The sequence below is a fragment of the Cheilinus undulatus genome, linkage group 22 (assembly GCF_018320785.1).
Source record: "Cheilinus undulatus linkage group 22, ASM1832078v1, whole genome shotgun sequence".
NCBI classification, from domain to species: Eukaryota; Metazoa; Chordata; class Actinopteri; order Labriformes; family Labridae; genus Cheilinus; species Cheilinus undulatus.
In genome coordinates, this window is record NC_054886.1 from 8448078 (window position 1) to 8463241 (window position 15164).

At 39.2% G+C, this 15164-nt stretch overlaps 1 protein-coding gene across 2 annotated transcripts in view; it reads right to left on the reverse strand.

Moving 5' to 3' along the window:
* Window positions 1–1671: 1671 nt before the first annotated feature.
* afap1 (actin filament associated protein 1) overlaps window positions 1672–15164 on the reverse strand; it is a 79148-nt gene continuing 65655 nt past the window's right edge. For both annotated transcript variants that reach the window (XM_041779198.1, XM_041779197.1), the window contains exons 11-17: window positions 14611–14756; window positions 14349–14463; window positions 8736–8865; window positions 7541–7705; window positions 7247–7437; window positions 6625–6792; window positions 1672–4463 (exon numbers count right to left, since the gene is read on the reverse strand). In XM_041779198.1, the coding sequence (XP_041635132.1) occupies window positions 4437–4463; window positions 6625–6792; window positions 7247–7437; window positions 7541–7705; window positions 8736–8865; window positions 14349–14463; window positions 14611–14756 (942 nt within the window). In that variant the 3' untranslated portion in view covers window positions 1672–4436. The remainder of the gene's footprint in view (window positions 4464–6624; window positions 6793–7246; window positions 7438–7540; window positions 7706–8735; window positions 8866–14348; window positions 14464–14610; window positions 14757–15164) is intronic.

The window sequence follows — 15164 nt, forward strand, 5'->3', positions numbered from 1 at the left end:
CTTGCTCAAAGTTTTGGAGCACTTGTCAGCATTCATCTGAGCAGCTGAAGAAGAAAACTGTCCTGAAGCAGCTGCAGAGAGTGGTATGACCATGGCTTGATCCTGTGTGGTTGTTAGCGTCTTTGCTAACATTAGCAAAAATGTGCTTTGCTCGAAGGTGGTACTTAAGACTCGTTGTGCTTTGGTGTAAAGACACTTCATCACTGCAGCATGTACTCACAGTTTTGGTTTTGTTTTAACTAACATTTTAACTAACAGCTTTTAAAAATAAATTGCCGTTAAAGCAGACCGGGATCTGTCTCCTCACTCATCACTGATGGCTGACTTTGACCTGCCACTCACCTCTTCACCCCTAGGCACGTAAACATCTGCAGTGGAGGACTATGGGAGGCAGTTGTGGTCAAACTTAGACATATGATTAAATAGCATTTTTCTTTTGTTGTTTTTTTTTTTTTTAAACGCATTAAGGTTTCAAGATTAATCACAAGCGTTAATGTGTTAATGATAACAGCCATAATAGCATGTCATACTACAGATGGCAGTGTTGGGGGTAACACGTTACGAAGTAATCCGTGAGAGTACTCAGATTACTTTTAAGTATCCGTTACTGAAAGAAAAATCCCAAATTTCCTCTCTCTTCCGTGGCTTCAAAAAGAGAGAAAGAAAAAGCCCCTTGAAGCGTCTGCTGTTTGTCCTCTCTTCCTGTGCCAGCGGGAGGTAAACATTCTGTGTCATGGTTAGCTTGTTGAGCCAGTGAGATTACAGAGAGGACAGCAGGCCACTGTGGAATTATCCCCATTATGATGGATTTTTGGATAAAAGGGACAAGAACAGCATCCTGGTGAAACGTAAGTTTAAAAGCTCCGTTTGCTTTCACTGAATCAGCTGTGCAGCCGTTCCAATTACGCACCGTTATTACGGACAGCATTTGAGTGACTCTGTGTGCCTCTGCTCAGCTTGTTGTCAGATTGTGAGCATGTTAAAGAGACGTAAAGGTTTTCCTGTCTGTCAGCGGTGTTCTCAGGCTGCAGAGATACAGATTACCGCAAATGTCAAGTTATCATGACAAAAAAATGTCAACTTTGCAGTAAAGGTGTCATAATTTAGCAAATTACACTTAATGGCACTTAATGGCAACATTCATGAAGCCATATTCATGTTAATGACATATGCCAATTTATGATTATGACAGCATAATGTCAGTCTTATGAATAAAACTTCAAGTAAAGTGTCACCCAAATGACTTTTCTCAGTATCTAACGCAGTAATCTAGAGAGTTAGTTTCAAAAGTACCGCTACCCAACACTGACAGTTGGTTATATAAAAATGTCATATTATAGCATGTTACTATTTTGATTTATTTCCTTAATTTTATTGTATACTACATAATTCTTTATGAAATTGTGTGGAAAAGGTCATATGGAGGTTAAAACATTGTGAGTTATGAGGTGTGTGACACATAAAAGTGCTGTATGAAGAATTTTTTGTGATTTTGTTGAACACATCTTACTGCTGGAAAATCTGCATTTATATACTTGAAAATAATATAAGCTCCCTTAACTTCACAAACATATTCATAATTTTCATACATCACCATTCTGCACATTTCAAGACAAAAAATCAGTTGTTCTCAACTCCTTGTAAGGCACAGCCAGTCACACACAGCTTTTATCAGGAGGTTTATTTATTTTATGTACAAGCATGTTTGTCACCAAGTTGGTAACTGTCTGGGAATACAATAGAGTAGAAAATGTATAAGGTGCAAAAAAAAACACTGATGTACAAGGCTGTACCCCACCCACTCCCAGAAACCAAAGCTATGAACAGCAGGTTCATATTTACAGGCAAAAGACATCTTGCTCAGTTTAAAGCCAACAGGGAATCCACATGAACTAAATACTTGTAGATAGAACCCCCCCATGTGCCACTGTCTTCATGCTAACATGCTGACTACACTCTAGCTCACAGATCTGTTGGTTATCAGTTTGAAAGCGGGTTGGAAATAGAAAAATATTTACAAGATTGATGGTCAGTTGGTGCACTACTTCTCTCAACAATCCCTAAAAAGCACCTTAAACAAACAAACCATATCTAAGAAGTGAAAGTAAACCACTGACTCAGTACTGAAGCTAAAGCAGAAATAGCCTCACTGCAATTACATTCTTTGTAATTGCCACAAGGCCATTATCTAGTAGTAAGAAACTGACTGCATTAAACCTTCAGGCTGTTCGATTGGGTGCATAGCATCTGTGTTACTTTTGTGTCGCAGCTTGATTTTCATTTCAGTGTGCATGGTAAATTGGGGCTTTCAGAGTGCCAGCATGAGCACCATGTCTCATGCTGCCGAGAATCTAGAAAAATCTAGAAAAATCTTGCCTGTTTTTACTGCAGATGTCACTGAGCCAAAATAGACAGGAAAATGATAAATACAAGACACATTTACCATGTTTTAACAGATATGTATGCCAGATATGTTAGAGGGATTACACTTGTAGTTTTTGCTTTTCAAAGTAAAAGCCTGGCTTTTCTGCAGTGCGTCACCTCGTTTGTCCCCCTGCTCATTAAACAACATAAGTCCTTTGTAGGAAAATTTATTTAAGTAAAACCTGTAAAAGGCCCAAATTCAACTAGCACACATGCATGGTCTGAAAGCTCTTACAATGCAAGCTGAAGCAGATGCGCCACAGCCATCACACAGCCAACATGCACCCAGTCTAAACCGCTTTAGGTCTTCTGCTCAGTTGATTCATCCTGACGCGCTTCTCATTCTCTACTGTCAGTAACCTTCCAAACAGGATAAAGGTGAAGCGCTGACTATCTGTTTAGGCATTCAAATATACCCATGAAAAAAACCCTGTTAATATGCTGTCCTCAATGTGACAAACCAATGGTTGCTACTTCCACTTCTTTTATAAGGTCCAGTATCAACACTCCAGCAAAGCAAAAACAGTGTAACATAGAGCCATAAAAAGAACCATAGAAATGTGACATTGATGGAATGTTTGTATGACGCAGTCTTTAAAATGTGTCTTTAGCAGAACATTTAGCACTTTAAGCTTACAACAAGTGATTTAGTTTGAGTCAGTGTATTGATGCTGGGTTTTGAATGTGCCTCAGGGATGTTTAGCACAACCAAAAACACAAAAGCAGACCACAGGGCTACAGTAATGCAGTGGTGTGATTGGAGGAGGTGGCCTGATGCTCCTGACCGCCTACTATCAGCCATGTTGGCTGAGATTTGAGAGTTTTCTGTATGATGGGCTCTAGTGCTGAAGTCAGACTTCACTTAGGGAGCATGACTAAAGCCTAAACCAGTAGACTTAGCTTCATGGGTCCTGTTGAGCCTGAAAAATCAGCGCTTTATCCCGTTTAATGTGTCATGGTGGATGATACCTCTTTAGGTACTCTAGATTTGTTCCATACAACACAGACAGGCTCACACTCTAAATTGACAGTAAGTATGACCGCATGCTTGTCTTAGTCATTCCTTTGAATGACTAAGAGCCTTCCTCTTGCCAAATAAAGGCTGGGATTTGCTTCAGCCCTCCACCACCCCAATTGGGGTAATTGGTATAGATAATGTAAAGATTGAGGGATGAATGACTTAACCCCAAAGATCTTTAAAAGCCAAATTCAATTTGCAAGGCAATGGTGAACAATTTTGCAATGCTAGTCTTTTAAAGGGCCTGTTGCATGAAAATTTCTGATGCAATTAAGGCATAATTATTGTAAACAGGCTTTCGTGGCACAGTCTTGCTAACGTCTCACTTTGCATTGACTTCTTGATTACTGTGCTGCTCTGAAAGTGTTGCATGGAAAAAAACACAATCTCAATTTGTGATTTATGCTACTTAACTTCTGTGTACCCACATATTTTTGTGTGTTTTATGCATTTTTAATGTCTCGATGAGCACCACTGGTCCTAGCTGGTATGTCTTATGACTATTATGACCTATAATTATGCACTTTATTTGCTGTATGAGAACCATTTAATGTAGGGAATGGGAGTCTATGAGTGTGACAAATTGTGAGACAAAAATGTTAAATATATCCACATAAATAAACAAAGGGAAGCTAGTATTTCCTTTAAACATTTACAAATAAATACTTGGTTGCAACCTTTTTGAACCCAAACCTGCCAAACGGATTTGAATAGAAAAAAGGTGGTTGCTTGAAAAGAGTACAGCAGACAACACAAGTGTACAATGAGCATGCTCAATAGAAAGAAATTTAAGACATTGTCATTTCTGGTATGTTGTGGAACTGACAGTCTACTAAAACCAGCTACTTCTTTTTGGTTGATGTGAATGCTATTCTTGTGTCATCCTCCCTCTACACTCTCACACTGTATGAACAGTCTTAAATAAATATATACACAATTTCTTAAAAAGAAACAAAGAAATAAAAGTGAGACTGGTGCGAAACGTTGAGGCCGATTATGTGCCGCTCTTCTGCTCCCACTCCTGCAAAACAAACAGAGAGAGCCTCTTAGTTTACATGTCGCCACAAAGTTTGCATGAACTTGGCTATGGTATAACAACAGTCACACTTTGATCACCTTCAGAACCAATAAGCAAAGTTAATTTGAAAGCCATTTTTCAACCTCCTGGTTCTTTATGAAATATATAAGACTGACATTTTATGGCCCTGACTTTTGACATTTTGGGAAAAGAGAAGCTTGTGCAAAATTACTTGCAGAACTTGTTACACAGCTGTGGTCATGTTTAATTATTTAGATGCCAAAATCAAAATTATTGTGACTCTAATCTTTGCCATGATCAAGAAGCCTTACCTTATATTCCTAAATCTATACCACCTTCAAGCTGTACATATAACCTCATATACATATATGTAAGACCTTCAGACATCCTGACATGTAAATCATGGCTTACTGCTGCAGCCAGGAGTCTCCCAACATTCAAAACATGTCTGATGTAAGGTTAAGATTGCATCAACAAAAGTAAAACTTGAACCAGCGGAAAACCTTCTCTTCTTTTGCAAACGAAAGTCGAATCTGTCCACTGGCAGCTCATCTGATAAAAACACTTAAAATAATAGGAGTAAACCCACACCTGCATCTCATAAAATTACAATACCACGAAGAATGTGTTTTTCCCTGTGATTTAATACAGGACCAACTTTAAGATTTTCTATATTAATCTCATACAAAGGGAAATGTTTCAGACATGTTTTGTTTCAATCTTGATGATTACGGCGTACAGCTAACACAAATACAAAATCCACCATCTCAAAATATCAGAATATCACAAACAGAAATGGGGTGTTATGAAGCCCAGGTTGCTCAATCAAACACAGTACTACCATGGTCAGAAAAACAGTTTCTGGTAGTTTTGGCTTAATTTGGGCAGTTTCCATGTTCTGATGGACAAGGAAATCATTATTTCCATAAATCTGCTCAGCAGATAGAAGCATAAAGGTCTCTAGAATCTCCTGGTAGACGGCTGACAGGGTTGACTCTGGACTTGATAAAGACCAGTGGACCACAGCAGCAGATGACATCGCACCCCAAACCATCACTAACTGTAGAAACTTTTAACACTGGACTTCAAGTAGGGCTGAAAGATTAGGGAAAATAATCTAATTGCGATTTCTTTTCCCAATATTGCGATTTTTATTTAATAAGCGATTCTTTAAGTTCCTCAGCTCATGCATTTTACATCAAAAACAAGTAATAATTCATTCTATGCTACAACCGACACAATATTAGATTACACTAGGGCAGAACCATTTTTTTTTTAAATATCAAATTGTGATGATTTTTTACTCATTTTGCACATTTGATATGAACAGTTCTATCAAAGGGAGTGATCATTTTTATATAATTCTCATATTTAATAAGAAAAAACATACAAAAACGAAGAAAATAGAATTTTTTTATCACTATTCTAAAAATATGGCATTAGACTGAGTGCATGATATGTAATGCATAACATCTCTGTTGCAAAAAAGTTCTAAACTGGTATTTTGACACAAATATCAGGTTAAAGAAATATTGCACCTTTTGCGTTTTGAAAATTCCAGCAGGCCATATTGCGATTTAATCTAATTTGCGATTAATTTCCCAACCCTAACTTTGGACCACTGAGACTACATTGGTCCAGTTTCTTTTTCCTCTTAGCCCGGGTGAGATGTTAAAGATGTCTCTGGTTCAGGATTGTCTTGACACCAGGAACACAATACTTGTAGTCCATGTCCTGACTCCAGCCTCAGTCTACTCCTTGTGAACTACATTTCTTTCCAGTTGACTTTCCATGAATATGCTTTGATACAGCCTCTTAGAACAGCCTTTCAAGCAGGGACCTTCTGTGGCTTACCCTCCTTGTGAAGGGTGTCAGTTATTTTCATCTTCCCTGTGATTACAGTCGTGTGTACTGAACCAGAGTGATAGAATAAAGGCTCGGGAAACCTTTGAAAATGGGACTTTTCCACAATATTCATTTTGAGATAGTAGAGGTTTGATTTCCATGAGCTGTAAGCCGTAATCACCAAAAAACTCTTGAAATGTTACACTTTGTATGAGAGGAATCTTGAATATAAGGAATGTGTTTCATCTTTTTTAAATGCCCCAGTAGATGTGTTTCAGTAACCATAGTGAGCTCTGACCTTGGCCTTCCTGAGGACATGTCCCCGGACTGTTGAAGGCTTCTGGGTGCCCTGCTGCCGGCGGAGTAGGGATGCGCTATTGACCGGCAGGGAGCAGGACTCTGTGTCACTGGTGTCACAGCTGGAGAAAGGAGAGGACCCCTGGGTTCGTCGCATCATGGCTGGTGACTAAACACATAAAAAAAAATAAACTGGTCTGAGAATGGTGATATTTACTTTACTAGATGATTGTTGGTCAAGGATCCAACTTGAAATTTTAAATCTGATGAACTCCTGAAGTCAGTGCTACACAAACGTGGACTAAAACAGACTCAAAATAGTTTAGCTGAGTGGTTCCCCAATGGTGTGATGTACTTGATGTATTGTGGGAATTTGTACAACTATACATTACGGCAACTAAAGGTAAGTAACATGTTTTAGTTGCCATTTGGCATGGTTATGTATATGGTATGCCTTAAAATTAGATCCGATCGTAATTGTGCCTTGGAAAAAGTGTGTAGCAAGTCTTAGTTAACATACTTTCTATTTATTCATACCTTTTAATTTTATTAAAAAAAATTTAAAAACATTAGTCCTTAAATGTCCCTGTAGAACTGTAAATAAACCACCACTGTGTTCTAACCTGGAGTCCAGAGGAGCCTGTTTTTGGTTCAATGGTGAGGCCCAGGGTGACACCACCGCTCAGGGCTTTCTTCAGACTCTCCTTCACCTCCGTCAGCTCCAGTTCCAGGTTAACCCTCTCCTCCTCCTTCTTCCTGCAGTCCTCCTCCACCTTCTTCAGTCGCTCTGACAGCGAGGCATGAGAACGCTTGCCTGAAAAGAGGAAAAACTCTTTGATAAACTACAAGATTTTTTAAAGACCCTGTTTTTTTAAGCTAACTCCTTATTCTATCTCTGACTCTTCATGTTGTCTCACCGACAGCAGCTTCCACAGCAGTGCGAAGGTCTCTCCTCTCCTTCTTCAGCTGGGTCAGATGGTTCCTGATCTCCTGCTTCTTCTTCATTAGCTCTTCTTCCTTGGTCTGCAGCCTCTTTGCATCGGCCTCCACACGGTTCTTCCCATACTTAACCTGCTCTGCATCTGCAAGATAAAGAATGCATTTAGAGAGGCTGGAAACAGAGTCCAAGTAGAATCAAACAGCTAGTTTTTGATGTCCAGCACAGATGAGAAGGACTCAGTCCAGCATTTCTAAAGATGCAGTTGTTTCAAGACAAAAATCCTGAAGTTGTTAATGGAGATGCATGTCAAACTCTGCACTTGTGAAAGAAGAAGTTGGGCACATGCATTCCTTTTTAGGTTTTAAGATCTGTCTATAAATAGATGAAAACTTGAATAGCTTCTTCATAAATTCAATATTGGGATCGAAATTAGTAAAATACTTTCAGTGTAAGAAAAAAAATGACCTTTATTCAAAACTTGGTATGTGCTGGACTATCACTGCTTTATTCTGAAAACACATTCCTTTCACGGGCCAAAGTTCCGAAACCAAGATGTTTGGAAAGCAGTTTATAGCTGATACTATGAGGGCACTGGTGCACATGAATTACCCAGAAACCCCCTGACCTCAGAGCCTTCAGCACTTATTAATCACGCAAAGCCTTTCCCTTACTGGAAAATACACTAAGGGTGGTATGTGTGTGTTCTTTTTTTGTATTGTGAGAAATCTCCTAAAACCGCTGCTGACACTTTCATATTCAGCACACTTTTTTCTAACTGGAAATATGAGAATTGTGTCACATTCTCTGAATCCAGCATGGCACATTTTTCCATTCCGACATCTGGAGGAGAGACAACCCTCCTCGTTCACACATTAGGCAAAAAATTCTACTCTGGACCACAAGGATTAGGGCGACCACAGTACGCCCTCTCCCCAAAAATCTGGCCTCCTTTCCTGCGATCTGCTGCATCTGTTTGAGTGAAACCCCAACGTTGGCAGAAGGTTTAAGTCTAACCCACTTGCGTCACAAGTTTGGTCCCAAGGGTGGGGAAGGTTTAAGGATTTCAAATATTTACCAGCCCTTCTTAACCTCAAACCTTAAGGCTAACATTTTCAGAAAGCTTAAAAGCAGAGTTTTCCAGTTTATAAATAGATGTTTTGGTTGATACTTACTGGAGGTGTTGCGTTTAAGTGAAGCCATCCCGTTCGCCCCGTTGACACCGTTCTTTTTGGGCTGGTTCTTTTGATCGGTCTTCTGCTTTGAAGCAATCCCATTGGTCGCTGCTCCCTTCTTTCCTTTCAGCTGATCGGAGAAGAAAGAGGAGGATGGACACTTTTTAAACATCACAAATAAAAGTCTTGTGTTAATTTGGATTAATTCATCAGCTTTGACTTCATCATATAACTGCTCTCAGTAGCATTATACATTTGATGAAAATGCATGACAAAATTTCCCCTTTTTGATTACTTTTGAATATTCTATCCACCCTGGAGATCAGCAATATATTAAGCATAGCATAAGTCTTGGCAGGCCACCGAATCATGCTTTGCTTTCATTGGTAGCAGCTGCAAGCTCTCATCAGCTAATGGCCAAGCATCCAATAAGGCAAACCTATACAGCCTTTTCCAAGATGCGCCCTCTGCAGGCCACTTTTTGCAACCCTCCAATGCCCAAGCGATGCCTAGCGTAATTAATGTTCTGCTGGGCTTTTGCTGCATCTCTCCCTGCCTCAGGCTTGTCATGGATGCACATGAAAGGTCAGGGAGTTCCCAGAACAGAGACATACAGCCAAATAGAAATAATTGCAATTGAGAATCCCTAATGGGATAAGTAGTGTAAATAATGGAAAAGGTTCAGTTCCTGTATATACAATGTTGGAACTCCCTTACTTGGATGGCCATAACATCTGAAATATTCTTCTAAATAACTGATTCAAACATCAGATCAAACATGAAGCCTGATATAATATTCTCCATTGACTTTTCATGCTTCAGCAGTACTTTGTGGTCTTGGAGGCAATGTTAACGCCACACCCTGCTCACACATCAAAAGGTTGTTAGGGAGGAGGCGGAGCTCCAAACAATACTGTGGTGACTTATGTGACCATGAAGGCAGGGTGGCAGTTACAGCAGGGTGGTTATGTTATAAATCACACACGAGGAGAGGAAGGAAGTACACGACAAAGGACGACCACACATCAGAAACACATATACACTAGACCTCCCACATCACCTAAAGTCATAATGTGCATACTTCTGTGGAAGCATTTAAAGGGGGATTCTGCTATTTTTATGTCTTGATGTTTTTTTCATATTTTTAGGTTTCAATGACTTGAAGGATGAAAACATTTCTGACATGTTAAGGTACAAGCTGTTTGCATAAAAATGGGTTTCATGATAAGTCTGCCCTCAAAGCTGATCATTTTATCCTGAGTCATAGTGAATGACAGTCAAGGCCTGTTTCGAACTCTAACCCCTACCCCTGGGTTTTGAGTGTCCCCTTACCTTTTGAAATAGAGTTACATGGGGTGGTGGTGAAATCCCTAAAAATGAGACAACTCAACTGAAAGTAGTATTTTTAGTTTTTGTTATGTTTTCTCTCACCTTTCATGACATTAGTTCTAGTCTTTATAATCATATACCTTATATAAAAAAGGACAATCTACAGGGGATTTTTTTTCTTATTAGTCAAACAAAGGATCACAAAAAGTCATGTACTGGAATAAAGCTTTAAAACATTTTGGTGTTTTTCTGATGTTTTAAGTACAACCCTGTTTACAAAAAAAAAAAGTTGCTGGAGTTTTAGGAGAGGAATGTTGTCCCATTCTTGTCTGATGTAGGATTCTAGCTGGGTCTCCTTTTCTGGGTTTTTGTTTCATGATGCTCCAAATATTTTCTATTGGGGAAAGGTCCGGACTGCAGGCAGGCCAGTTCAGGACCCGCACTCTGACACTATGAAGCCATGCTGTTGGATGTGGTTTAGCATTGTCTTACTGAAATAGTCAAAGTCTTCCCTGACAGAGAAGTTCTCTGGATGAAGGCACAGATTCCACAATGAATTTCAAATTTAGATTGATCTGACCATAGAACAGTTTTCCATTTTGCCTCAGTGCATTTTAAATGAGCATTGTCCCAGTAAAGATGACAGTGTTTCTGGCTTCTTCTTTGCATGATCCAGCTTTAACTTTCATTAGTCAAACAATGATTTCTGGAAATGTTCCTGAGCCCATAAAGTGATTTCCAGAACAGAATCATGCCTGATTTAAAGGTCACCAGCATTCAATATTGACCTTCAGCCTTGTCCCCTTTGCACAGAAATTTCTCCAGATTCTCTTAATCTTTCAATATTATGAACTGTAGATGGTGGCATATTCACAGTCTTCACAACTTTACACAGAGGAACATTTATCTGAAATTGTTCCAGAATATTTTGACAGTTTTTCACAGGCTGGTGAATCTGCCCATTTTTACTTCTCAGAGACTCTGCCTCTCTAAAATGCTCCTTTTATACCCAGTCATGTTACTGACTTGTTGTTAACTAATCTACCAATTTGCAAAATGCTCCCCCAGCTGTTTTTCAATGGTACCTCTTGCTTTTCCAGCCTTTTGTTGCCCCATTTGTACTTTTTTTGGATGTGCTGCCATCAAATTCAAAATGACCTGATATTTTCATGAAATGGTAAAATGTCTCAGTTTCAACATCTGATATGTTTTTATGTTCTTTGGTCATATAAATTTGGGTTTATGAGAGTTAAACAATCATTGTTCTGTTACTTTTTTCACAGCATCCTGACTTTTTGCCACTGGGGTTGAACTAAGGGCTACGACTCTTGTAGTTTGGAGGTGAATCTCATGTCGAGTCTTTCCAAAGACCTAACACGTAAAGGATTCAGGCCCAGTCATGGTGATAATCAAATTACCTAGATCTACAACAGAGGGATTCACAGGCTGATGGGAAAGAGAGCGAGGTAAGCATGTGGGTGGCCAACACCAACACCTTATTTGGTGAGTGAAAATATGCTCCTCCTGGAAAAATAAATTCAAAAATCCCCTTTCCTTTGGCGCAGTATCTCTCACTTTTCTAGTTCACACCTCTGGGGAAATAGGTTTAACTACTTCAATGGGATTTATTCACTGGGATAGTGTATGTAAAAGCTGCAGTATTCATTGTTTAGGCCTGCTTATTTGCCAAGCCCAAGTGGCAAGTGCTTGGTTGGAGCTGTTTCCAGTAAAATGTCTATTTCTTCCACGTGGCAGTAATAGAATATACTGTGGGAAAATCTGGGAAAGGTTTCTAGTATTAAAAATTGGTTACTGCCCAATCCTAACAACCTCCTTAAGGTTTTATCACAAGTACCTTATTAAACTTCATACTCACCCTTAAATTTATTTTCAGGTACTAAAGTGCATCCTGTAGAAAAGATTTTACTTTACAGTGTTTATCTAGGCATGTATAAAATGTAATGAGATATTTTTGACAACAAAAAGGACAAACACCTGCCAGTATTTGAATTTTTGCAGAACTTTTGCACAAAGTACAGACTCAAGCGTTAAGATTTCATGACTTAAAACATGCAGCTTTAAAAAACCTGTTCAGAAAGACAAAAGTTGAACTAATGGACATTCAGGAGTGAGGAAAAAAAGGGTTAAAGATAGAGTATGAAAAGCGTGTTAGTCACCTGAGTGTTTTCTTTAGCTTTAGCATCAGCAGTGAGGAACTTGGAAGAGACTTTATTAACGGGGGTTTTATAGTGAGCGGCAGAAGAAGAAGAAGAAGAAGAAAGCTTTGGAGGGAGACGGGCTGCCAGCTTGGGAGAGGGCATGTTCTCATAAAGGTCTGTGTTCTCATAGTGCAGCTCCTCTTTCAGCTGGCGCCCCTGTGTGGCAGGACTGGAGTACTGCACCTCAGGGTCCTTTGTGTTTGAGCAAGTAGGCATGCAAGCAAGTAGGAGAGGAAAGGAGATATTTAATGTTAAAGGGAGGAAAGATTTAGGAGAAGAGGAAGGGAATGTTAGAGCATTTCAGAGACAGTAACATCACAATTTAATGTCAGGTGTTATTAAATAAACCAGTAAATTATTCAAAGGTGCTGTGTATGAAGTTTAACATGTAAGAAGTCACATTAGAGGAGTACGGAAGCCCATTTATGCCACTTAAGAAAGAAAAATGTGAAAGTTAGGCAATTCTAAAAAAAAAACAAGACAAAACAAAATCCAACCCCCCCCCCACCGCCCCCCCAAAAAAAAGGAAAGAAAAAAAAAAAGAAAAAAGGAAAGTCATAATTATGAGATAAAAAGTCAACATTATGAGATGACTTTTTATCTCATAATAAAGACTTTGGATTATGAATTTAAGTGGTATAAATGGACTTCCATAGAAATCAGTTAGTTTCAGCCTTCCCAAAGTCATTTCCTCGATTTTTTTTTAACCTTGGCCTCTTTTTTTTTTTTTTTAACCAATCTGTTGGGCTGTGAATGCTTTATGGCAAGGATGTCCAAACTATGGCCTGTGGTCCATTTTTCTTTTACAAAGTCCAAATGTTTCACTTAAACTTTAAGCTTATGCCTGTATTTCTTAGTTTTAACACTGGGTGGTGCTGCTGTGCAAGTTCTGTAAGCATACATTTTTACAAGGTTCATTCACTTTTGTTTTCTTTGGTACTCCTTCAAATGTCTAAATTGAAACAGAAACATAAATCGAAAAAGTTTTGACAACGATTTTTTGATCCATAAATCCTGATGACAATAGCAGCAAGTCACAAAATCACAGTCATTTGCTCCAATTTAATTGGCATACTGCTCTAATAATTTTCAAGCACCAACAAGCATTAATAATTTTCGCTTTTATGTGCAGTTTGTTCTGGTTTTGTGTCTGAATGTGGAGATAAGTTATCAGTGTCTCCCCTCTCTTCTGCAAGAATCGGCATTCTCTTCCTGACCTGAGGTGGATTCAGTGGTAGTCAGGGCAAATTAGGGCCCCCCTGAAATCCGCTTTCTGTGGCAGATGGCCTTCAGTTGAAGGCTGTAATAACTGCAACAAATTCCCTGCAAGCAAACGCTTCTTCTAAAAGTATGGTGCTTTACTGAGGATTGCTAATCCTGATGTCTGGAAAAATCCCAAATGGATTGGTCTTTTTTCTAAGATGAATTCTTTAAATTTAGACCAGAAACTGCTGCATTTCTCTCCAGGATGAAAAAGACCAATGACTGGATTTCACATTGTAAAACAGGAGATGCTGGTCTGCTGCTGCAAAGATCAACTACTTTGATTTTTTTTTATATATTACACAATTATTGTTTTGGCCGTTATTAACCTTTCAAAATACCACACAAACAAACCAACCAAATTAGGCAAGCAAATCTCTTGTTTACAAGGCAATTTTTTTCCAGTCAACTGTGTCTGGTGGCTTTGAAGAAAGCAATATAACGACTGGTTTGGGATATTGTCAAACACGACACAAAAATACTCCATTGAGCAAAGCTATTAAAGGCTGTCTCACCGCAGCTGGTCCAAGACATTTAGAAATCAGTGACTGGTTACATCCACATCACACAGGGCAGGGCATTTAAAGACAGTCATATAAGCCCAGACGGTAGCACAGTGCACAAAAACTGTTAATTCATAATGGTTTGGCCAAAGGTCTTCTAGAGTTGATCATTTTTGGGAAAAAACATTGTTTGAGCTTCCAAAATACACATAAACAAAGCCATGGTTAGAGAGTGGAAATTCCTCAGCTTGCTTTCCAAGTGTGTGTTTTGTATCACCTGTGAACAGGTGTGTCCTTACCGTTCCATTGATGGGCACATCATCGTAGTGTAGAGCCATACCAGTGGGACAGGCGTAGCCATTGACTGGGTTGTCCAGGTATGGGTTAGGGGAGACGGCTCGCTTACTGGTGAAGCTGATGAGAAAACATCAACTTCAATATAATGGATACAATTTTATACAGTCATGGAGCTGAAACGGATCACTTTAAAGCATCAGGTAAAGGTGATCTGCTTTCGAAATTTGCATTTTAATCAGTGGAGGAAATGCATCTGTCCCTCACCAAAAAGACTGCTTGGCGAGCTGGATGACATTAGCCGTGGTCTCAACATCGATGTAGTCGTAGTGCAGGGTGGCTGGGTCGGTGGTGGAGCCAGTTTCTGCCAATAAGACCCCCAACCAGCGACCCATCATCTCAGAGGAGGATGCCTGGAGGAAGAGGGATAATATTAAAGACATGCACAATAAACTTTCATGCATCTGGGTCCTCTTTTTTTTTTTTTTATCATATTTTAGTGTTTAAATGGCTTTCAGGTTCAAAAGTTATAACCACATGGTGTCTCCTGCTAAGCAGCTTGACACAAGGCAGTGGTGAGGTGGTCCTATGAGACAAACTTGTCTTGGCTTCTTTAGTCTCAGTCCCATTTCTAACTTTTACTGCTATCCTTTGATTTTGAGTGCCCCATTTCCTCTTGAAACATAGTGACAAGAGAAAGTAGTGGCATCTTCTGTAAAATATAATGACCCTACAAGTTCCTAAGCATTGAGGGTTGTTGACAGCATTTTTGTAAAGAGACGCCTCCATTTACATCAAAATTCTTCTTTGAAAATGAAAAG